Raw genomic sequence first — 26566 nt, forward strand, 5'->3', positions numbered from 1 at the left:
ATTTCATACTGAAGCCAGCGACCCTTTGCTCAAGCTGGTGAGCCCGTGCTCAAGCTGGCAATCTTGGGGTTTTGAACCTGGGTCCTCTGTGTCCCAGTCCGATGCTCTATCCCAGGGGTCCCCAAACTTTTTACACAGGGGGCCAGTTCACTGTCCCTCAGGCTGTTGGAGGGCCGGACTATAAAAAAAACTATGAACAAATCCCTAAGCACACTGCACATATCTTATTTTAAAGTAAAAAAACCAAAACAGGAACAAATACAATATTTAAAATAAAGAACAAGTAAATTTAAATGAACAAACTGATCAGTATTTGAATAGGAACTATGGGCCTACTTTTGGCTAATGAGATGGTCAATGTCCGGTTCCATATTTGTCACTGCTAGCCGTAACAAGTGATATGACGTGCTTCTGGAGCCGTGACGCGTGCGTCCCGCGTCCCTGGAAGTAGTATTGTATGTGAGTGATGCTGTGCTTTGCATCCTGTGCTCCTCTCACTGACCACCAATGAAAGAGGTACCCCTTCCAGAAGTGCGGCGGGGGGGGGGCGGATAAATGGTCTCAGGGGGCCACATGCGGCCTGTAGTTTGGGGACCCCTGCTCTATTCAGTGTGCCACCACCTGGTTACACTACTTTTTGCTTTTGAAAAGGTGATCTTTGTAATATACTATGCTTTATTTATTTCCATTAATACTTGTACCTTGATTTCACTGCCAAAAGCACTTCTATTTTAAGGAATGCATTATATTAGCTTGCCTATGTTTACTTTGGTCATTTAATCACTGTACAGCTGTTCATCAATTAGAAACTATTTGTTATTGCTAGTAGCATGCTTATTATCATCAATATTATTTTTATTTTTAGCAGAACTCAGTGTTATCTCTTAATAGGATTTGAATTTCCATGTTTGATTATTTTATTTGTTACCTTTTATTGTGCATAGTACCTCTCTGAGGTGGTATGGTGTTGGTACTGTATCTCCAGAGATTTAATACTAAACCAGTACCAAAAACTATTACTGTATTTAGTCAGAGCTTTGCCTCCCACATTAGTGTTTGAAACCTTCTCCACTTCCTTGTATTTTACTTTTCTTTTTTTTTTTTTTTTTTTCTTTTTTTTATTTTTATTTTTTTTTTCCATTTTTCTGAAGCTGGAAACAGGGAGAGACAGTCAGACAGACTCCCGCATGCGCCCGACCGGGATCCACCCGGCACGCCCACCAGGGGCGACGCTCTGCCCACCAGGGGGCGATGCTCTGCCCATCCTGGGCGTCGCCATGTTGCGACCAGAGCCACTCTAGCGCCTGAGGCAGAGGCCACAGAGCCATCCCCAGCGCCCGGGCCATCTTTGCTCCAATGGAGCCTTGGCTGCGGGAGGGGACGAGAGAGACAGAGAGGAAAGCGCGGCAGAGGGGTGGAGAAGCAAATGGGCGCTTCTCCTGTGTGCCCTGGCCAGGAATCGAACCCGGGTCCTCCGCACGTATTTTACTTTTCTTCTCAGAAGCAAAGCATATATATTGATATCAATAGCCACCATATTAATTTTCTAGAATTCTGGATTGTTTATTACATATTTAGTAATATGTGATAGGAGAGTGGAAAGCATTATTTAGAATTTAAATTTTCCTATACACTATCAGAATAAGTATTAAAACTTCTTTAGGAGTATATAGTGTATTATTTTTTACTATTTTTTATAAGGGTACTCCTCAAGAAATTCTGAATCAAACTCCATTGACAGCAATTTTTACTTAAAAGTTATCCCTTATAGGCCTTGGCCAGTTGGCTTAGCAGTAGCGCGTCGGCTGGGCGTGTGGAAGTCCTGGGTTTGATTCCTGGTCAGGGCACACAGGAAAAGTGACCATCTGCTTCTCCACCCTTCTCCCTCTCCTTTCTCTCTCTCTCTCTTCCCCTGCCACAGCCAAAGCTCCATTGGAGTAAAAGTTGACCCAGGCACTGATGGCTCCATGGCCTCTACCTCAGGTGCTAGAATGGCTCCGGTTGTAATGGAGTAACGCCCCAGATGGGCAGAGCTTTGCCCCCTGGTGAGCATGCGGGTTGGATACCTGTCGGGTGCATGTGGGAGTCTGACTGCCTCCCTGCTTCAAACTTTGGAAAAATTCAAAAAAAAAATTATTCCTTCTGAAAATGTTTTCATTGTAAATTGAAATTAAACACATGATCAAATTGTAGGAAATATGGAAAAGGTAAAGCATATTATAAAAAAATACTGTTGGCATGTTAATGTATTTCCTTTGGTCATTTAAAATTTTTTCTAAAGGAAGCTACTAAATATGTTGAATACATTTTGTATTCTGATAATACCTTTGAACAGTAAATATAAGGATAGTCCATATTTGTATTTTGGTTTTCATAAACTAGACATATTCATGTCTTACATTTTGTATTCTTTTAACTTCATCTTAATTTGCTATCTCTGTTTTTAATGTCACTTTCAGATATTTATTTAATATACTTACTCTGTATTATAGATATCTTCATAAGCTGTTATAATTTCTTCCTAGAATAATATAGCATATAAATAATTAATTATGTGAGCTTTATTATATTCCTTCCAAGAGAATTACCATAATTTAATATTACCCTATTTTTGGATATTTATGTTGTTTTTACTTTATTATATATTTCAGTAGGATGTACAGTTCTTGCTCATAACATTACTTATGATTTGGATTAATTCCCTAAAATAGAGTTTTAGAAATGGAATTTTATGATAATAAGGTATAAACCTTTTTGTGATTTATTTATTTATTTATTTTTTACTGAGACAGAGAGAGAGTCAGAGAGAGGTATAGATAAGGACAGACAGACAGGAAGGGAGAGAGACGAGAAGCATCAATCATTAGTTTTTCTTTGTGACACCTTAGTTCATTGATTGCTTTCTTATATGTGCCTTGACAGTGGGGTTACAGCAGACCAAGTAACCCCTTGCTCAAGCCAGTGACCTTGGGTCTAAGCTGGTGAGCTTTTGCTCAAACCAGATGAGCCTGCGCTCAAGCTGGCAACCTCGGGGTCTCAAACCTGGGTCCTTCGCATCCCAGTTTGATGCTCTACCCACTGCGCCACCGCCTGGTCACATGATTCTTGATATGTATTGCTAAGTTATTTTCCAAAAGAGTTTTGTCACTAACACTGTGTGATTATGTTAGCTTTTTCTGCTGAGTATTCTAATTTGTACTTTTGATTACTGTACAGAAATCTTTATATGTGTTTGATTATTAGTGAATGAGACAGTTTTCAGCATTTGTCATTTTTCTTTTGTTCATTTGTTAATTTATTGGAGTCTTATATTTTTATTTTTATGAGAATATTAAAATAACATTTAAAATATTGAATTAATAAAATCATTTAAAATTAAGTTATATAATAAGTAAATATTTTAAAATATTTTAAGTTAATATATTTTTCATATGTTAAACATTTCTTTATATGTAAAATTCTCTGATTTTGTTTTTTATACAGAAAAGCTTTAAATATTTTTATATTATTAAATTTGTTGTTTTTATTCTTTGTTTGCTTCTGTCAACTGGAAACTTTTCATCCAGAAGTTTAATAAGCACTGAATCCAGGTTTTCTGTAGCATTTTATTTTAGTTATGTGACCTTAGCCCTGTCCAGTGGTTCAGTGGATAGCACATTGGCCTGTGAGTGGATGTCCCAGGTTGGATTCCTAGTCAGGGCACACAAGAGAAACAACCGTCTGTTTCTCTCCTCTGCTCTGTCCCCTTCCCTCTCCCCCTCCATCTTCCCCACCATCTCCTCCTCCTTTCCCTCTTCCCCTACTGCAGCCAGTGGCTCAATTGGTTCAAGCATCACCTGGTTGCTGAGGATAGCTTGGTTTGTCTAAGTGCGTCAGCCTCCAGTGCTAGCAATAGCTGGGTTGATTTGAGCATCAGCCCCAGACTGGGGTTGCTGGGTGGATCCTGGTCAGGGCACATGCCAGAGTCTGTCTCACTGTCTCCTCTCCTCTAAAAAAAAAAGTTATTTGACCTCTGGAATTTTTTTAACATCATAAAAGCTGTATGCTTTATTAATTTGGGTTTCACAGATAGGTTGGTAGTGGGAAAATGGACCAGTTGCTTTGTTTTTAATTCTATCAGCCTTTTGATTGAGATGTTTCATTTCCCTACTCTGTTCAGACAAAGCTCAACCAAAAGAGGAAAGTGAGAATGGATCTGTAAAGTACAAAACTGCCACGCTTACTCCTTATAAAAAAAATCTCATAGTGGAAATACTTGTTTTTTCATAAAATATAAAGATATCATAAACTTTTTCTTCCCTAAACAACTTAGAAAATATTTAAGAGTTTTACATAATTCATTATTTCCTTATAAAGTTATAATTATAGCAATATATTCTGAGGACTATTGAGGTAGATCTGTAAGGGCTGTAGTGCCTTCTGAATATGTCCTGCTGAGGGAGCTAGCTCCTCTGTGATGAAACAGGTCAGTAGCTTACTGACTAGGATGTAATATGCATTTAAAATTGAGGTGCTATTAGTGAGAGGAAATCATCTGTTAAGCTCCACAGATACTTCTTCTCTCAGCATATCCTTCCATTCTTACTGGAAATTCAGCTTCATTATAATCTCGTGGGACCAATGTCATATATGTGGTCCATTGCTGACCAAAATGTATGCAGTATTACCACCGGTGAATATATGAATGACTGAATGATTGATAGGAAAGAAAGGAAAGAGGGAGGAAGGAAGGGAGGGAGGGAGGGAGGGAGGGAGGAAGGAAGGAAGGAAGGAAGGAAGGAAGGAAGGAAGGAAGGAAGGAAGGAAGGAAATGATAATGATACATATGAACTTGACCATTTCTGGGCACTTGACACTGACTCTGTATCTGCATCTGTATGTCTACTACTGTACAACCTCCTTTTTGTCTTATTACAATTGCTTTGTGAAGTCAATGAAAGCACAAGTGCCTTCACCTTGTTCTTCATGAGTGCTTTGACTGTTGGTCCCTTTGCACCTCTACACTGACAAACTAAATGTTAATTTCCAAAAAAATCCCCACACATACAGCTTGTCACAATTTTGGACTAGGATTGCATTAATTACACACACACACACATACACACACATACACACACACACATAAAAATGCTGTCTTTACAATATTAATTGCCCAATTCACAGTCACAGTATATTTATTTAGTATCTCTCAAATAAGTTTCATAATCTTGCCATAAATCCTGCATATCTTCTATTATTAGGGTCAATATTTCATACTTCCTATGTTTTAATACTATTAAAGGTGATGTTTAAATCTAATTTTTACTTATTGGTGGTATTTAGAAATATATTTATTTATTCATAATAATCTTGAAGACTATAGTGTAGTCATACTGTTTTACCTCTTTTTCCTTGTTTTATTTACACTATATGTTTTTATTGATTAACTTTATACAATATGCTTAAATTTATTTTTAAAAATTGATTATTAACATTAGACATACTAACTTAAAATTTTTTTTTTTTTACTATTTTTGAGAGAGAGAGAAGGAGAGATAATGAGAGGGATAGTTGTTCATTGATTTGCTTCTCATATGTGCCTTGGGGGGGTGCTCAAGCTGAGCCAGTGACCCTATTGCTCAAGCCAGCGAACTTGGGCTTCAAGCCAGCAACCTTGGGATTATGTTGATCCCATGCTCAAGCTGCCGAACCTGCACTCAAGCTGGATGAGCCCATGCTCAAGCCAGTAACCTCAGAGTTTTGAACTTGGGACCTCAAGTGTCCAGGTCAGTGTTCTAGCCATTGTGCCACCACAGGTCAGGCACCAAACTGATTTTTCAGTAAGTGTGAATGTTAAAAGAGAGTTAGAATGCTTTTCATCTTTCACTGTCTCATCTTCAAAATTTCAGTGTTATATGTAATGTGTTTTTTTGATATTTTGATTATTTATTTAGATTTAAGGTTTTGGAGTTCGATTGTCTTAAGCTAATGTCAAACATTTGGAAAGTTAAAAAATGGAAGAAAACCCTCAGTGTATGAAAAAAATCACCCAAGATCTCAACATTTTGGCGAAGATACAGTTTTATGCTTCATTTATTATCTAGGTTTTTTGTTGTTGTGTTGTACACTTAAAACCTGTACAGTGCCTGACCTGCGGTGGCGCAGTGGGTAAAAGTGTCGACCTGGAATGCTGAAGTCGCTGGTTCAAAATCCCAGGCTTGCCTGGTCAAGGAACATATGGGGATTGATGCTTCCTGCTCCTCCCTCTGTTCTCTCTATCTCTTTCCTCTCGCTGTCTCTTTCTCTGTGTCTCCTCTCTCTAAAAAAAAAAAAATGAATAAATAAAAGAAAATGTAAAAAAATAAATTGTAAAAAATAAAAGAATTATTAAAAAAAACAAAAACCTGTATGGTTTTGGCCTGACCAGGTGGTGGCGCAGTGGATAGAGCGTTGGACTGGGATGCAGAGGACCCAGGTTTGAGACCCCGAGGTCGCCAGCTTGAGCGCGGGCTCATCTGGTTTGAGCAAAAGCCCACCAGCTTGAACCCAAGGTCACTGGCTCCAGCAAGAGGTTACTCGGTCTGCTGAAGGCCCGTGGTCAAGGCACATATAAGAAAGCAATCAATGAACAACTAAGGTGTTGCAACGCGCAACGAAAAACTAATGATTGATGCTTCTCATCTCTCTCCGTTCCTGTCTGTCTGTTCGTCTATCCCTCTCTCTGACTCACTGTCTCTGTAAAAAATAAATAAATAAACAAAAAAACCTGTATGGTTTTATATATAATGTTTTTATATTGTTTCACAAGTATAATTAAATGTTATATATTTTGCATTTCCATAGATTATAAAATTAAAAACCAAACAAAACATAATTAACAAGTAACTAGGTAAATATTATTCTCTGTCTGTAGAACCAAGTGGTTCATGTAATTGGATGGATTTTTAGAAAATACAATCATTTGTTAATAAAACTTTTGCTACTTAAGGGAGAATATTGCATGTAATAAGGTTTAAAGATCCTCTAAATTTTTCTAGATTTTAAGGATTTTCCAAAGCTATACACAGTTCTTACTTTTTCATGTTTTTAAAAATCCCATGCTATCTTCTTTCTTTTATTTGTTTTTGATTGGTATACCCCTCTGTAGTAACTTTTAAATTTTCACATAGGATAAAGGATGGGCAAATATTTATCTTTACCATTGAATTAATAATCTGAGTGGATATTGAATTCTATTTTGAAAATCTTTTCTTCTTCTAGCATAGAATACCATATTCCACTGCCTTTTAGCATTCTGTATTCTTTAAGAAGTCTGATACTATTTTAATTCTCATTCCTTTTTAGATAGTTATTTTTTTTAACTCTAAAACTTTTAAGATTTGCTCTTAATATGAGAGCTTAGAAGTTTAAGTATGTCCAAATATGGTTCTTAGTTCTCACTCCCCAGTGGAATTGCTTGGTGTTTGGACAAATCTGAAGATTATATAATTAAAAAAAAACAAAACTTTTTTCTAGTATTTCCTTATTACCCTTCACTATCTTTATTCTCTCTTTTTGTTATTCTATTTTTTTAAGTAAAAGGAAAAGAGAAAGACTCCTGCATGCACCCCTCCAGGGATCTATCTGGCAATCTCTGTCTGTGGCTGATGCTCGAATCAACTGAGCTATTTTCAGTGCCCAGGGATGACACTTGAACCAGTTGAACCACTGGGTGGGAAGAGAGAGAGAGAAAGGGGAGAGGAAGTGGAAGAGAAGCAATTGATCACTTCTCATGTGTCCCCTGACAGGGGATTAAACCTGGGACGTCCACAGGCAGGGCTGACACTCTATCCACTGAGCCAATCAGCCAAGGCCTCTTTTTTGTTATTCTTAAGTGGATCTTGGACGACCTTATTCATTCTCTGTGCCTTTTACTTAATTTTTTATATCTTTCATCTTTTATATTTTACAGCCATTTTCTGGGTATTTGTCTTAACATTAACTTGATTTTCTTCATCTTATTTTTTATCTGTGCCCGTTTTTTTTTATTTAGGGCATACATTCAACTATTGATTTTTAAAAGTTTTTTAAAGTGGCAATGTTAATGAATAGAAATTCTATATCCAGTTGCGTCTTTTTTGTATAGCAATTAAACAGGCACATTTACTTGCATTGTCTCCCCCCCAAAACTAGGCAGGTAGTGGAAAATAGTATAGCAGTTTCTCAAAAAGTTAAATGTAGAGTTAACGTTTGACCCAGAAGTTCTATTCCTAGGTATGTAGCCAAGAGAAATGAAATGTTATGTCCACAAAAAATTTTTTGCACAAATGTTCATAGAAGCATTATTCACAATAGCTATAAGATGAAAGCAACCGAAGTGTTCATCAGTAAATGAATGGATAAGCAAAATGTGAACTATCCATATAATGGAACGTTATTCAGCCATTAAAAGGAATGAAGTACTTATATATGCTACAGCACATATGAACCTTGATAACATTTTTCTAAATAAAGGAATCCAGTCAACAAAACTATACACATATTATATATATAATTCTATTTATATGAATGTCCAGCATAGGCAAAATTACAGAGATAGAAAGTAGATTAATGGTTATTTAGAGTGGGGGAGAATGATGGGAAGATTTGGTTTTGATACCTTAAGGGTATAGAATTTCTTTTTGAGTTAGTGAAAATGTTCTAAAATTGTTTATGGTGATGATCGCACAACTATGAATATATGTTAAGTGATTGGATTGTAGATTTTAAATGGATGAACTGTATGGTACATGAATTATATATCAATAAAGCTGTTACCAGAAAACAAAAGGAAAGAGAAAAGTTGGCGGATAGGCTGAGAGTCTACACAGCTGCCAGAATATGGAGGACTTTACCATAACAGATTGGAGCATTTAAACAAATTTTATTCTAATGGTAAGGTAGGAATGGTTAGGCAGCTACACTGGTATTCCAGATACTTTTTATGTTTAAAGAAGGTACTACTACTAGTAGATCTCCTATGACTGCTATGTCAATTCTTTTATATTTGCTTTCTGTTAAACTAGAATTTGTTATTTCTCAAAATTATGCTCTATGTGTGACATCTTTTCTTTCCTTTTTTTTTAAAGCTTGATTTTAGATAGAGGAATGGCAAGAGAGAGACAGAGAAATATCGATCTGTTCCTGTATGTGCCCTGACTGGGGATTGAACCCACAACCTTTGCAATGTATCAGGATGATGACGTTCTGATCAACCAAACTATCCAGCCAGGGCTGTTACTTTTTGTTGCTGTTAACACTTTTGTTAATTTTACATATATAAAACATGTTTTATTTAATATCCAGTAAGACTTGGAAGAGGAAGTGAATATATTCACATTGTTTGTTTTGAAATGTGAGGTCCTATAATCTTTATACTTCTTGAACTGATTCCAAAGATAACATTAAATATTTTGATTTTTATGAAGAACTCTTAGTTGACCTGAATGAGGAGAAATACACACTAATTTCTCTGTTTGTAATTGACATGTAATTCTGCATCTGTGGTTCTGATTTTGACTCACTAGTGTACCATATATGACCTTTTTTTGGCAGTCTTCTTAAGTACATTATGCCTCACTAGGTCCCATTCAGCTGTAAAATTAATCACATTTACTCTGTTTACTTTGTTTTTGTTATTGAACTCTTAGCACCATCCAGTAAAACTTTTTTTGTAATAGTGTTAATGTTCTGTATCTGTGTGTCCAGTATGATAGCCCCTAGCCACATGTGGCTTTTGAACATGTAACTAGTGGGACTGATTAACAGAATTTTAAATTTTATTTAACTTTATTTAGTTTTAATTTAAATGTCTATAGTCATATGAGGTGATTAACTATAGTTCTAGACTATTGCTTAAAAAGAATATTAGGTTTGCTAGGTGCTCTAGAGTAAAAGGACTACATGACCAAGTAAGTTTAGGAAATGTGTGTGCTCTTTCTCCATCTTAAATTTTCGCAGTGCATATCAGCATATTAAAGGCCTTGAGATACTCTGAACAAAGAAACTATTTAACTATTACTCAGTTCTTCTAAAGTTTACAGGATCTCAGAATTTTACTAGGTTTTAGGATTAGGTTCCAGAATTAGCACTTACATATTGATAGTATTTACTATACACGTAAAGTTGCTATTTGAAACATTTTATCTATATCATTTTTTAAGGCTCACAACAAGTTCACGAGGTGGGTACTATTAGCCCCTTTTTACCAGTGAGGAAAGTGAAACAAAAGCATTCATTGGCGCGGCCAACGTCACACAGGAAGTAGTAGTGCAACAAGCATTCCAATATATAGTCATATTTCTATTGAGAAGTATGCTGTATGCCTTCCAAAATAGACATTTCATTTTAACTCTTTTTGTACTTTCTAAGTTTTTTGACTTATAGTTAGATTTTGTGATTTTAGTATCTATAACAAATTTAGGTCTATCTAGTTCTTTCCAAAATATTATAGCCATTTGATTTTTAGTCATTGAAAGGGAAAACTTGATGATGAAATAGAGAAGGCTATAACATCAGGAAGGAGATTATTAAGAAAGCAATGTTGCCACAACCACAAACACTGTCTGACCTGTGGTGGCCCAGTAGATAAAACATCAACCTGGAATGCTGAAATCGCCTGTTTGAAACCCCAGGGTGCCTGGTTATGGCACATATGAGAGTTGATGCTTCCTGCTCCTCCCCCCCTTCCCTCTCCTCTCTAAAATGAATAAATCTAAAACAAACAAAAAAACTCCTCAAAAAACAACCAAAACCATGATGGCTTACATCAACAGAAGTTTATTCTATTGTTGATGTGGAGGGCAGAAGCATGAAATCAAGGTGTTGGCATGGCTTCACTTTTTCTGAAGAGCCTAGGGGACAATCCTTTTTAGCCTTTTCTAGCTTTAGGTAGGTGTTGGCATTCCTTGGCTTATTTGGCTTATGGCCACATTAATTGTCTCCATGTTGACATGCCCTTCTCCTCTGTCTTCTCTTCTGTTTTGAGAAGTTTTGTTGGATTTAAGGCCCACTCAAGATAAACAGGAGGGAGGATTTTATCTCAAGATTTCTAATCATCACATCTTTTTCTAAATAAAGTTGCATACACAAAGTCTGAGGGGGGCATATCTTTTTGGAGTCCACCATTCAACCCACTACAAATGTGATCCAAAACCTTTGGAGGATTTAGCTTTTGAAAGTGGAATGACTTCAGATGAACCTCGTAATTGAACTTGTATTTACTTTGTCCATTTACTCCCTTTCTCCTCCAATTTCTAACATAACTCCTAGCTGATACCTAGTTAGTAAAGTAATTAGAGGAGAACTTCTAAACTACCAAAACTATCCACCTATCTGTATGTGTCCTATGTCCTTTGCCTTCTCTACTGTTATTATGACATTAGTAGTATTACTGGTATATAAGTATTTCTGTCAGAGTTCTGAGCAGGTTTGTGAATTGTGTTCATTGGCATCTTAGGGTTTTACAGATAGAATTTCAAGGCATTTGGAAATATGGGACTGACTCTAAATCCATTTTCTCTACCCCATATCTAATCATCTCTGAATTTATCTTTCTTTAAATATATTTTAAAGTTCTGTGAAATGTTTCACTCACATAATAAGATCTATGTCTATACTTAAGTTTTGAAAATATTTTCTTTTTCTTTTTTTTGTGCTATATACCCCTCCCCCAAAGTTAAATTGTCTTCTGTCACCTTCTATCTGGTTTTCTTTGTGCCCCTCCCCTCCCCCAACCCCTCTCTCCTTCTTCACCCCATCCCCCCTCCCCCCACCCCCACCCCCCACCCCTGTTGCCATCACATTCTTGTTCATGTCTCTGAGTCTCATTTTTATGTCCCTTCTATGTATGGATTCATGTAGTTCTTAGTTTTTTTTCTGATTTACTTATTTCACTCTGTATAATGTTATCAAGGTCCGTCCATGTAATTGTAAAGGATCCGATGTCATCATTTCTTATGGCTGAGTAGTACTCCATAGTATATATGTACCAAAGCTTTTTTTTTTTTTTTTTTTAATAAATTTTTATTAATGGTAATGGGATGACATTAATAAATCAGGGTACATATATTCGAAGAAAACATGTCTGGGTTATTTTGTCATCAAACTATTTTGAAAACCCCTCGCCCAAAGTCAGATTGTCCTCCGTCACCCTCTATCTAGTTCTCTGTGCCCCTCCCCCTCCCCCTAACTCTCTCCCTCCCTCCCTCCCATGTCCTCCCTCCCCCCCACCCTTGGTAACCACCACACTCTTGTCCATGTCTCTTAGTCTCATTTTTATGTTCCACCAATGTATGGAATCATGTAGTTCTTGTTTTTTTCTGATTTACTTATTTCACTCCTTATAATGTTATCAAGATCCCACCATTTTGCTGTAAATGATCCGATGTCATCATTTCTTATGGCTGAGTAGTATTCCATAGTGTATATGTGCCACATCTTCTTTATCCAGTCTTCTATTGAAGGGCTTTTTGGTTGTTTCCATGTCTTGGCCACTGTGAACAGTGCTGCAATGAACATGGGGCTACATGTGTCTTCACGTATCAATGTTTCTGAGGTTTTGGGGTATATACCCAGTAGAGGGATTGCTGGGTCATAAGGTAGTTCTATTTGTAGTTTTTTGAGGAACCACCATACTTTCCTCCATAATGGTTGTACTACTTTACAGTCCCACCAACAGTGAATGAGGGTTCCTTTTTCTCCACAGCCTCTCCAACATTTGCTATTACCCGTCTTGTTGATAATAGCTAATCTAACAGGAGTGAGGTGGTATCTCATTGTAGTTTTGATTTGCATTTCTCTAATAACTAATGAAGCTGAGCATCTTTTCATATATCTGTTGGCCATTTGTATCTCTTCCTGGGAGAAGTGTCTGTTCATGTCCTCTTCCCATTTTTTTATTGGATTGTTTGTTTGTTTGTTGTTGAGTTTTATGAGTTCTTTGTAAATTTTGGATATTAGGCCCTTATCTGAGCTGTTGTTTGAAAATATCAGTTCCCATATAGTTGGCTGTCTGTTTATTTTGATATCAGTTTCTCTTGCTGAGCAAAAACTTTTAATTCTGATGTAGTCCCATTCATTTATCTTTGCCTTCACTTCTCTTGCCATTGGAGTCAAGTTCATAAAATGTTCTTTAAAACCCAGGTCCATGATTTTAGTACCTATGTCTTCTTCTATGTACTTTATTGTTTCAGGTCTTATATTTAGGTCTTTGATCCATTTTGAATTAATTTTAGTACACGGGGACAGGCTGTAGTCGAGTTTCATTCTTTTGCATGTGGCTTTCCAGTTTTCCCAACACCATTTGTTGAAGAGGCTTTCTTTTCTCCATTGTGTGTTGTTGGCCCCTTTATCAAAGATTATTTGACCATATATATGTGGTTTTATTTCTGGGCTTTCTATTCTGTTCCATTGGTCTGAGTGTCTATTTTTCTGCCAATACCATGCTGTTTTGATTATCGTGGCCCTATAATATAGTTTAAAGTCAGGTATTGTAATGCCCCCAGCTTCATTCTTTTTCCTTAGGATTGTTTTGGCTATTTGGGGTTTTTTATAGTTCCATATAAATCTGATGATTTTTTGTTCCATTTCTTTAAAAAATCTCATAGGGATTTTGATGGGAATTGCATTAAATTTGTATATTGCTTTGGGTAATATGGCCATTTTGATTATATTTATTCTTCCTATCCAAGAACAAGGAATATTTTTCCATCTCATTGTATCTTTTTCGATTTCCCTTAACAATGCTTTGTAATTTTCATTATATAGGTCCTTTACGTTCTTTGTTATGTTTATTCCTAGGTATTTTATTTTTTTGTTGCAATCGTGAAGGGGATTATTTTTTTGAGTTCGTTTTCTAATATTTCATTGTTGGCATATAGAAAGGCTATGGACTTTTGTATGTTAATTTTGTATCCTGCGACCTTACTGTATTGGTTTATTGTTTCTAATAATCTTTTTGTGGAGTCCTTCGGGTTTTCGATGTATAGGATCATATCATCAGCAAAAAGTGATAGCTTTACTTCTTCTTTTCCGATATGGATGCCTTTTATTTCTTTGTCTTGTCTGATTGCTCTGGCCAGAACTTCTAGCACCACGTTGAATAAGAGTGGAGAGAGTGGACAACCCTGTCTTGTTCCTGATTTAAGGTAGAAAGTCCTCAGTTTTATGCCGTTTAATAGGATGTTGGCTGATGGTTTATCATATATGGCCTTTATCATGTTGAGATATTTTCCTTCTATACCCATTTTGTTGAGAGTCTTAAACATAAAATTGTGTTGTATTTTATCAAAAGCCTTTTCTGCATCTATTGATAAGATCATGTGGTTTTTGTTCTTTGTTTTGTTGATATGGTGTATTACGTTAACCGTTTTGCGTATGTTGAACCATCCTTGAGATTCTGGGATGAATCCCACTTGATCATGATGTATTATTTTTTTAATATGTTGTTGTATTCGGTTTGCCATTATTTTGTTTAGTATTTTAGCATCTGTATTCATTAGAGATATTGGTCTGTAGTTTTCTTTCTTTGTGCCATCCTTGCCAGGTTTTGGTATGAGGGTTATGTTGGCCTCATAAAATGTGTTTGGAAGTATTGCTTCTTCTTCAATTTTTTGGAAGACTTTGAGTAGAATAGGAACCAAGTCTTCTTTGAATGTTTGATAGAATTCACTAGTATAACCGTCTGGGCCTGGACCTTTATTTTTGAGGAGATTTTTAATAGTTTTTTCTATTTCCTCCCTGCTGATTGGTCTGTTTAGGCTTTCTGCTTCTTCATGACTCAGTCTAGGAAGGTTGTATTGTTCTAGGAATTTATCCATTTCTTCTAGATTGTTGTATTTGGTGGCATATACTTTTTCATAGTATTCTACAATAATTCTTTGTATATCTATGATGTCTGTGGTGATCTCTCCTCTTTCATTTTGGATTTTATTTATTTGAGTCCTGTGTCTTTTTTCCTTGGTGAGTCTTGCCAAGGGTTTGTCAATTTTGTTGATCTTTTCAAAGAACCAGCTCCTTGTTTTATTGATTTTTTCTATAGTTTTTCTGTTCTCTATTTCATTTATTTCTGCTCTGATTTTTATTATCTCCTTTCTTCGGCTGGTTTTGGGTTGTCTTTGTTCTTTTTTTTCTAGTTCCTTAAGGTGTGAAGTTAAGTGGTTTACTTCGGCTCTCTCTTGTTTGTTCATATAGGCCTGAAGTGATATGAACTTTCCTCTTATTACTGCTTTTGCTGCATCCCAGAGATTCTGATATGTCGTATTTTCATTTTCATTTGTCTGTATATATCTTTTGATCTCTGCGCTTATTTCTTCTTTGACCCATTCATTTTTTAGAAGTATGTTGTTTAGTTTCCACATTTTTGTGGGTTTTTCCCCCTCTTTTTTGCAGTTGAATTCTAGTTTCAAGGCTTTATGATCAGAAAATATGCTTGGTACAATTTCAATTTTTCTAAATTTGCTGATATTGTCTTTGTGGCCCAACATATGGTCAATTCTTGAGAATGTTCCATGTACACTAGAGAAAAATGTATACTCTGTCGCTTTGGGATGAAGTGTCCTGTAGATGTCTATCATATCCAGGTGTTCTAGTATTTCGTTTAAGGCCACTATATCTTTATTGATTCTCTGTTTGGATGACCGATCTAGAGCCGTCAGCGGTGTATTGAGGTCTCCAAGTATGATTGTATTTTTGTTAGTTTTTGTTTTAAGGTCAATAAGTAGCTGTCTTATATATTTTGGTGCTCCTTGGTTTGGTGCATATATATTAAGGATTGTTATGTCTTCTTGATTCAACTTCCCCTTAATCATTATGAAATGACCATTTTTGTCTCTGAGTACTTTTTCTGTCTTGTAGTCAGCATTATTAGATATGAGTATTGCTACGCCTGCTTTTTTTTGGGTGTTGTTTGCTTGGAGTATTGTTTTCCAGCCTTTCACTTTGAATTTGTTTTTATCCTTGTTGCTTAGATGTGTTTCTTGTAGGCAGCATATAGTTGGATTTTCTTTTTTAATCCATTCTGCTACTCTGTGTCTTTTTATTGGTAAGTTTAATCCATTTACATTTAGTGTAATTATTGACACTTGTGGGTTCCCTACTGCCATTTTATAAATTGCTTTGTTAGTTTTGTATCTAGTTTGATTCTTCTCTTTTGTTTTTCTATCATTTGTTTTTGTTTGTTTGTGTTCCATACTTCTTTCCTCTGTTGCTACCTTTTTTAAGTCAAGTGTTTTTGTGGTGGTTTTTTTAAGGGTGGTTACCATTAAGTAATGAAAAGGGTACCTACCATATTCATTGTAGTACCCTATCTTATAAGTATTTCTGCACTTCATCATCCTTTGCTACTGTTAATCTCCATCCTCTCCCCCCCTTTTTTTCCTTTGTTGTCACAGTTTAAATTTGGTTTTATTGTGTTCTTGGTGGAGCTGTTACTTGTGGTGTTGTTTTCTTTTGTTCTTTGAATCTGGTTGGAAAACCCCCTTTAGTATTTCCTGGAGTGGGGGCTTTCTGTTGATAAATTCTCTCATCTTTTCTGTATTTGTGAATGTTTTTATATCTCCTTCATACTTGAAGGATAGCTTTGATGGGTATAGTATTCTTGGCTGAAAGTTCCTCTCTTTCAGGGCTTTAAATATTGGGGTCCACTCTCTTCTAGCTTGTAGAGTTTCTGCTGAGAAATCTGATGATAATCTAATAGGCCTTCCTTTATATGTTGTACTCTTCTTTTCCCTGGCTGCCTTGAGAATTTTTTCTTTGTCATTGGTTTGTGTCATCTTTATTATGATGTGCCTTGGAGTGGGTTTGTTGGGGTTAAGAAAACTTGGTGTTCTGTTTGCTTCTTGAATTTGAGGCTTTAGTTCCTTCCACAGGCTTGGGAAGTTCTCGTCTATTATTTGTTTGAGTATATTCTCCATTCCATTTTCTTTCTCTTCTCCCTCTGATATACCTATTATTCTTATGTTATTCTTTCTGATGGAGTCAGACAATTCCTGTAGGGCTTTCTCGTTTTTTATTATTTTTGAGTCTCTTTCTTCTTCTCTCTGTTGTGCCTCAAGTTGTTTGTCTTCTATTTCACTAATCCTATCTTCAATCTGGGCTGTTCTGTTAGCTAAGCTTGTTACCTCGTTTTTCAGCTCGTGAATTGAGTTTTTCATTTCTGTTTGATTTGTTTTTATAGTTTCAATTTCCTTGGTAATATATTCTTTGTGTTCATTGAGTTGTTTTCTGATCTCCCTATATTGCCTTTCTGTGTTTTCTTGTATATCTCTGAGTATTTTTAAGATTTCTATTTTAAAATCTCTGTCATTTAGCTTCAAGGCTTCCAATATGTTAAGTCTTTTCTCCATAGATTTTTCCACATTTATTTGTGTTACCTCTCTTTCTTTTGTATCCATAATATTCGATTTCCTCTTTCTTATCGGCATCTGAGGGTGGTCTTATTGATAGCACTAATTAGAATTAATAAAGAGTAAAAAGTAAAAAAAAAAAAAAAAAAAAAAGGTAAAACACCCCACAAAAAAAAAACAGTAATAATTTATTATTTCCCCCTTTTTTTCTCTCTTCTCTTTCCCTCCTCTCCCCTCCTCAGGGAAATATTGTGCCTATAATGGAGGGCCTGATTTGGGGTGAAGAGTTCAAGGGGCAAAAAAAGGGAGTAGGGACCTACTAAATGCAAAAAGAAAAAAAAAAAAAAGAAAAAAAAAAAAGGAAGAAAATCTTAGACAAGCATAAGATGATTTGCCTGTAAGTGATGGTCAACTAAGAGATATAATGAGAGGGATAAGAGGGAATCAGAAAAAAGGACCAAAAAAGAATAATAAAGAAGAAAAAATAAAAATAATAAGTAAAAATCTGTTGTATTAAGTGGAGCGAAGACTAAATACAATGGAGACCTTGGGTTGGGAGGACCCGAAATGCCACAAAAATAAACAAACAAGAGAAAAAAAAATAAAAACAAAAGCAAAAAAGAGAAATAAAGCCAAAAAAAAGCCTTGAGTCCCAAATTAACTAATTTGTTTATGATTGAGGATTATATGGGAGGAAAGTAAAATGAGAAAAGAAAAAACGAATAGAAAGGAAAAAATAAGAAAAAGAGAAAAACGAAGGAAGAAATAAAATAGGAGGAGAAAAAAACAAAATAAAGCAAGACAAAAAAAAAAACAAAAGAGGAGAGAGTGAGAGTTAAGTGTTTTGGAGTATAACCTTAAAGGAGGGTGAGGATGAAGAAGAAAAATAAAATGCAACACTCATGGGTAGTGTAGTTCAAGAAAGGGGAAGCATAAGATGGGCAGAGAATAGAAGGACCGAGGTGGAGGAAATAAAGGCAAAAAGATAGAAGAAACAAACAACAACAACAACAACAAAAAATTAGTGGATCAAGTTGTAAAGTCTGTGGGTTTTTCTTGATTTTGAGAGGTTAACTTCTTCCTTTTTCTTTTCTCTCCCTCTTCCTGGTCGGTGACTCTGTACCCCAGGCTCTGCCCCTGTGTCACTCTTAGGTAGGGATTTGCAGTTGATGGGATTCTATGGCAATGTCATATAATTGGCTTTAGTCTTGCTGGAAGTAAAGGCTTGTTGGCGTTTGCAGGGTCCAACGATGAGAGAGTTTGCTTTCCTGGATTCTCTCTCCTAGTCCCCCCTTTCTGAATTAGCAGCCTGGTGATCCAGCTATAAGGCTGCAACTGCTTCTGCCTGGGGAGTAAGAGGCTCAAAGAGCTGGGAAATCCCCACTCTATCCCCACTCAGTGCAAGGCTTTGGGAAAGGCTCTGAGAGTCAGGGCCTCCAGTGTAATCAGGCGGGGGTGGGAGTCAATTGTTGTCAAGGTGACTGTTCAGCGCCTATCATTTAGTTGGACCTCTCAACCCAGGCTTTCCACACTTTGTAGCCTGTTTTTGCAGGGAAGAAGAGGCACTAGTCTCTGCTTACGACTAGTGTAGTATAGACCTTATTATCTGCCAAGTCCTTCTTGTTAACGTTTATCCCTGAATATGGAGGCTCTATCAATCAGAAGTTGCCCCCGCCCCTTTAGCGAGAGGCACTAAAAAATATCACGCCTCTTGTCTTGGATCGCTGAACTGAGAGAGATCTTATCAATTAGAACCGAGGCTGCACAGATTTCATGGGTTAAGCTAATTTCAGTGATTGGGTCGCAGCTGTGCTTCCGAAGGTATTTTAGGCTGCCTGTGCACGCCCCTCCCCCAACGCTTGATTGTTAGCTTGAATGGCTGGGTGAGGTGCCCCGCCCACGGAGAGAATCTCCCAAGCTTCTCCCGCTCGCCCTGCTGCTGGCGGCTGGACCGCACCAGGCGCAGGATAATGGAGCCCCCTGGGTGTGCGGGCCAGCAGGGCGCCCTGGGCGCGTGGAATGCCCAAGGCACGCGCGTGAATGGGGCGCTCAGGGCACCGGTGGCCGGCGACCCCCACTCGCAGTGTGCGGGCCGCTGGGAACGTCAGCGGTGCTCAACAGGACCAGGCTCGCGCGCGGCTGCTCGCGGCGGCTCGCGGGGGCTCGCGGTTCCCAAGTATATGGGCTGACTCACCACAGGCGCACTTGCGGTTTGAAAGAACGTCCCTGTGGTAGATTCCTCCACACCCTCGTCTCTCAGATTCAAGTGATAACAGTCCTTTCGCTTTCAGTTTGTGTGGAACTCCGGAATGCTCCGAGGATAAATTTTTCTGTTTCTAGTTGATAAATTTGTTGTGATTTAGGGGAGAGCTGTCGGACACGCTGCTCACGGCGCCATTTCCGTGACGTCACCCCACCAAAGCTTTTTAATCCACTCATCCTCTGATGGACACTTGGGTTGTTTCCAGATCTTCGCTATTGTGAACAATACTGCCACAAACATGGGGGTGCATTTCTCCTTTTCAAGCCATTCTATGGTGTCCTTGGGGTATATTCCTAAAAGTGGGATAGCTGGGTCAAAAGGCAGTTCGATTTTCAATTTTTTGAGGAATCTCCATACTGTTTTCCACAGTGGCTGCACCAGTCTGCATTCCCACCAGCAGTGCAGGGGGGTTCCCTTTTCTCCACATCCTCGCCAGCACTTATTCTGTGTTGTTTTGTTGATGAGCGCCATTCTGACTGGTGTGAGGTGATATCTCATTGTGGTTTTAATTTGCATTTCTCTAATGATTAGTGATGTTGAGCATTTTTTCATATGCCTGTTGGCCATCTGTATGTCCTCTTTGAAGAAGTGTCTATTCATCTCTTTTGCCCATTTTTGGATTGGATTGTTTGTCTTCCTGGTGTTGAGATTTACGAGTTCTTTATAAATATTGGTTATTAACCCCTTATCAGACGTATTGTCAAATATGTTCTCCCATTGTGTCGTTTGTCTTTTTATTCTGTTCTTGTTGTCTTTAGCTGTGCAAAAAGCTTTTTAGTTTGATATAGTCCCATTTGTTTATTCTGTCTTTTATTTCACTTCCCCATGGAGATAAATCAGCAAATATAATGCTCCGAGAGATGTCGGAGAGCTTACTGCCTATGTTTTCTTCTAAGATGCTTATGGTTTCACGGCCTACATTTAAGTCTTTTATCCATTTTGAGTTTATTTTTGTGAGTGGTGTAAGCTGGTGATCTAGTTTCATTTTTTTGCAGGTAGCTGTCCAATTTTCCCAACACCATTTGTTAAAGAGGCTGTCTTTACTCCATTGTATTTCCTTGCCTCCTTTGTCAAATATCAGTTGTCCATAGAACTGTGGGTTTATTTCTGGGTTCTCTGTTCTGTTCCATTGATCTATATGCCTGTTCTTATGCCAGTACCAGGCTGTTTTGAGTACAATGGCCTTGTAGTATAACTTGATATCAGGAAGTGTGATACCTCCCACTTTATTCTTCTTTTTTAAGATTGCTGAGGCTATTCGTGTCCTCTTTTGGTTCCATATAAATTTTTGGAATATGTGTTCTATATCTTTGAAGTATGTCATTGGTATTTTAATTGGTATTGCATTGAATTTATAGATTGCTTTGGGTAATATAGACATTTTAATGATGTTTATTCTTCCTAACCATGAGCACGGTATATGCTTCTACTTGTTTGTATCTTCCTTGATTTCTTTTATCAATGCTTTGTAATTTTCCGAGTACAAGTCTTTAGTCTTCTTGGTTAAGTTTATTCCTAGGTACTTTATTTTTTTGGTTGTAATTGTGAAGGGGATTGTTTCCTTAATTTCTCTTTCTGACTGTTCATTGTTGGTGTATAAAAATGCCTCTGATTTCTGAGTATTGATTTTATATCCTGCCACTTTGCTGAATTCATTTATCAGGTCCAGTAGTTTTTTGACTGAGACTTTAGGGTTTTCTATATACAATATCATATCATCTGCAAATAATGATAGTTTTACTTTTTCTTTTCCAACTTGAATGCCTTTTATTTCTTCTTCTTGTCTGATTGTTGTGGCTAGGACTTCCAGGACTATGTTAAATAAGAGTGGTGAAAGGGGGCACCCCTGCCTTGTTCCTGATCTTAAGGGGATTGCTTTTAATTTTTGCCCATTGAGTATGATGTTGGCTGTGGGTTTCTCATAGATGGCTTTTATCATGTTGAGGTATGTTCCCTGTATTCCCACTTTGCTGAGAGTTTTGATCATGAATGGGTGCTGGATTTTATCAAATGCTTTTTCTGCATCTATTGAAATTATCATATGGTTTTTCTCCTTCTTTTTGTTTATGTGATGAATCACATTGATTGATTTACGAATATTGTACCATCCTTGCCTCCCCAGAATAAATCCCACTTGATCATGGTGTATGATTTTTTCCATATATTGTTGGATCTGGTTTGCTAATATTTTGTTGAAGATTTTAGCATTTATATTCATCAGAGATATTGGCCTATAATTTTCTTTCTTTGTGTTGTCTTTGCCTGGTTTTGGAATCAGAATTATGCTCGCCTCATAAAAGGAGCTTGGAAGTCTTCCTTCCTCTTGAGTTTTTTGAAATAGTTTGAGAAGGATAGGAGTAAGTTCTTCTTTGAATATTTGGTAGAATTCTGTTGTGAAGCCATCGGGCCCTGGACTTTTCTTTGTTGGGAGTTTTTTGATAACTGTTTTGATCTCCGTTGTTGTAATTGGTCTGTTTAGGTTTTCTGATTCTTCCAGATAAGTTTTGAAAATATTTTCAAGACTGAAATCTTCCCTTGAATATGCTACTCTTCTTCGACTGACCTCTTTCAGCACTTACTTTCTAAGCTGTATGCATTTTGTTATTTGAGAACTTGGTATTTTCTAATTTTCTGTTTTTCTTTTCATGTATATATTCTTTTGTCACTCTAAAGCCTGTAAATCCTTTGAAATTAAAGGACATCCCCTTGAATTTCTCCTACAGCATATAACCTATTAGAGACATGTAGTAGGAAATACTGATTTGTGATCCAGATTAGTAAATGACATCTAACTTGACCCTTATTCCAATCACTGTCTATAGTCCCTTGGCTGAGGGTGTGTAGTGGGGGATGTGTGTGTGTGTTCATAGATCTTCTTATATGAAAAGTTACATGTATAATGAATATATCTATTTTCCTGGAGAAAAGTTCTATAGCTTTCATCAGATGCCACATTAATAAAGTATCATCTCTCTCTTTGTGCCTTAAATTCAGAAATTGTCACCAAACAACTTGCCTAGAATTCTATATCTCAGTGTAGTTTCCTGATTCTTTAAATTAAAACTAGTAGTTGTCATGATATGTAAAACTTTCAAAACTTATTAGAATATACGTTTTTAAGGATTCTAAAGATCAACACTTAATGTAGGAAAATAAGCATTGCTTATAATTATGAATTTTTATTTCTAACTTTAATTTTATGGTTAATAAGAGAAAGCCTACATATATTGAATTCTTATAGTTGTACATTTATATAATTTATATAATAAATATCTTAACTATAGATATTTAACAAAGTTTAAAAATATTTTTTCCCATTGATTTGAGAGAGAGAAAAGCATCAACTTATTTCATTTAGTTCCATTTAGTTGTGCACTCATTGATTGCTTCTTGTATGTACCCTGACCAGGGGTTGAACCTGCGACCTCTGGCATACTAGGTGTACACTTTATCCACTGAGCAACCTCACTAAGGCCTAACAGAATTTTTTATACCATATTTTTAATTCATTTATGCAGCATAATTATATAATTTAAAATCCCAGTAATTATGATTTAATGTGCTTCTAATTAGAAATATTTGCATTATGACAACTGACATATGCTTACTTACTTTTTCTACTGTGATTTCCTTATAGGTTTGATGAACTTGTAAAAAAATTCAAAGTTGAATATCATGCTGGTGGTTCTACCCAGAATTCAATGAAAGTGGCCCAGGTTGGTTCATTATTTTTAAAGTTATAAAGAAATGGATTCAAAATGGTTCTAGACCAGGGGTAGTCAACCTTTTTATACCTACTGCACACTTTTGTATCTTTGTTAGTAGTAAAATTTTCTAACCGCTCACCGGTTCCACAGTAATGGTGATTTATAAAGTAGGCAAATAACTTTACTTTATAAAATTTATAAAGCAGAATTACAGCAAGTTAAAGCATATAATAATAATTACTTACTAAGTACTTTATGTCGGATTTTTGCTAAGTTTGGCCAAATAAATCTTTATAAAACAACTTATTATAGTGAAATCTGTCTTTTTATTTATACTTTGGTTGCTCTGCTACCACCCACCATGAAAGCTGGAATGCCCATTAGTGGACGGTAGGGACCAGGTTGACTACCACTGTTCTAGACTTTTGGTCATTGTGCATAATTGTTTCAGCCTATATTTTGTTGCTATAGAATAGTTTTGTTGGTTTGAATTAGGATTTTAGCAATCATTTCCTATCTGACCAACAAAATTACTTTTATTTGGTATTTCTTTGGTTATAGGTAAGCTTGAACATCTTTTAATGTGTTTATTGTTCCTTTATATTTTTCTGTCTTAATTGGCAAATTCTTTGACTATTATAATTTTTCTTGTTATTGGTTTGTAGAAATTCCTCATCTTATGGATATTTTTATTTTATAAATTAAAAGTATTTTTTGTACTTTAAATCTAACTGTGGTTTTTACTGTGCTGAACTATTTAGTTTTCTTAATATAATAATAAATCTTTATAGCTTCTGCATTTCATATAGTACTTAGAAAGGACATTTCTATAATATACTACAAGTTTTCTTGTGTTAATATAGATACATATATATTTGTATACATAGTTATAGTCATTTGTATTTAATTTTCTGTGTGTTTCTGAGTATATCATTTACATACACACATACATGCACACATATAAATATGTATGTATAAATTTATATATCTATATATCCATATCTATATCTTCCATTGGGTAATTGGATAAACTTATTTGACATATACTCTTCAAGTCTAACCTAATCTTGAGTGAGAAAATTAGTGTTCTATTTAAAATTCCAATTATAAAGGACATGAAAAAACTTTACAAAGTCCTGGTTCTTACCTCTTCATTTTAAAAACTAGTTCCTCCAAATCCCACTCACTGAAGTTATAGGTCAATTCTGATGGACTTCGGTCATTTTAATTTTTTTTGATTAATGCTCTTCCTTTGAATTTTATTAACTGTAAGTACTGGAGAAGTGGGAAATTGACAAAAGTTGAACAATTTCTATTTTTTGAACTAAATCTTAGTTGATTTAGTCACAATGTAATTTTCCTGCATATGACAAAATTCACATTTAATCATTGTATTAAAATATTCTAGGTTGTGCCCTGGCTGGGTAGCTCAGTTGGTTAGACTATTGTTCCAAAGTGCAGAGGTTGCTGGTTTGATCCCCAGTCAGGGCACATACAGGAGCAGATCAATGTTCCTTTTTCTCTTTCTCTCCCCCTTCCTATCTCACTGAAATCAATAAATTTTTAAAAAATTATTAAAATATTTTAGGTTGTAAATTTTTTTTCTTTGCGACCGAAGAGAGAGACAGACAGACAGGAAGAGAGAGAGAGATGAGAAGCATCAACTTGTAGTTGGCGTCACTTTAGTTGTTCACTGATTCCTTTCTCATATGTGGGGGCCGGAGGCTCTAGCTGAGACAGTGAACCCCTTGCTCAAGCCAGTGACCTTTGGGCTAAAGCCAAAGACCATGTTATCATGTCAATAATCCCATGCTCAAGCCAGCAACCTACGCTCAAGATGGTGACCTCAGGATTTTGAACCTGGGTCCTCAGAGTCCCAGGTTGACACTTTATTTACTGCACTACCACCTGGTCAGGTTAGGTTGTAAAACTTAATCTTTAAGGTGTTTTTTTGTTTTGTTTTTTTACAGTGGCCTGAGGAGTCTGTGTTTGTCAGTTGATTTGTATTGTTTTTGTAAAACATCCTGCTTGTTACTTTGTAAGCTCATGTTAATAGAAAAAGGATAACGTATTAGTTCACTCAGGCTGCCATAACAAAATACCACAGACTGTATGGCTTTTAGGAGAAATTTATTTTCTCACAGTTCTAGAGGTCATAAGTATAAGATTGATTTTTGGAGAGGTCTTCTTTCTGGCTTGGAGATGGCTGTTGTTCTCATTGTTTTCACATGACCTTTCTTCTGTGCCCACATGGAGAACATCTCTTGTATTTCTTCCTCTTAATAAGGACACCAGTCCTATTGGATGAGGGCCCCACAATTAGAGCCTCATTTAGCTTAATTATTTTCTGAAAGGACCTATCTCCAAAAACAGTCACAGCTTTAGAGCTTCAACATCTGAATTTTCAGGGTAGGGGCACAATTCTGTCCATAACAGATTTATTTATTTATTTATTTATTTACTTACTTACTTACTTTAATTTAGACAATTAAATTTAAGAGAGTGACATTGGTCAGCCAGAGTACAAAGATTAGGAGAAAACATTTCCACATCATTTGGACAATTATGCTGTATATCTATCACCCGAAGTCAAATCATCCTCCATCACCCTGTATTTGTTTCTTTTTATGCCCTCTGCCCCTTCCCTTATCCTTCAACTCCCTTCCCTCCCCCTGGTAACCACTGCACTCTTATTTATGTCCATGAATCTCAATTTTGTGTCCCGCCTATGTATGGAATCATACAGTTCTTAGTTTTTTCTGATTTACTTATTTCACTCAGTATAATGTTATCAAGGTCCATCCATGTTGTCGTAAATGTCACTATGTCATTATTTCTTATGGTTGAGTAGTATTCCATAGTATATATGTACTACATCTTTTTTTTTTATTTTACGGTGATATATTTACTTTTTTTTTTTTTTTACTAATTTTAATTTGTTGTGTTTACATTGTACTACATCTTCTTTATTCAATCCTCTGTTGAAGACATTTAGGTTGTTTCCATGTCTTGGCCACTATGAACAATGCTGCAATGAACATGCATGTGTTTTTATGTACCATTGTTTTCTAGTTTTGTGGGTAGATACCCAGTAGAGAGATTGCTGGGTCATATGGTAGTTCTATTCTTAATTTGTTTTGAGGAACCATCATACTTTCTTTCATAATGGTTGTACTAATTTACATTCCCACCAACAGTGAATGAGGGTTTCTTTTTCTCTGCAGCCTCTCCAGCATTTGTTATTACCTGTCTTG

At 36.3% G+C, this 26566-nt stretch overlaps 1 protein-coding gene across 2 annotated transcripts in view; it reads left to right on the plus strand.

Annotated features, from left to right (window-relative positions):
- The window catches only part of ADK (adenosine kinase), a 721185-nt gene that overhangs the window by 202979 nt on the left and 491640 nt on the right, over positions 1-26566 (plus strand). For both annotated transcript variants that reach the window (XM_066242490.1, XM_066242491.1), the window contains exon 4: positions 23243-23321. In XM_066242490.1, coding sequence (XP_066098587.1) covers positions 23243-23321 — 79 coding nt within the window. The remainder of the gene's footprint in view (positions 1-23242; positions 23322-26566) is intronic.

This window comes from Saccopteryx bilineata, chromosome 9 (genome assembly GCF_036850765.1).
Source record: "Saccopteryx bilineata isolate mSacBil1 chromosome 9, mSacBil1_pri_phased_curated, whole genome shotgun sequence".
Lineage (NCBI taxonomy): Eukaryota > Metazoa > Chordata > Mammalia > Chiroptera > Emballonuridae > Saccopteryx > Saccopteryx bilineata.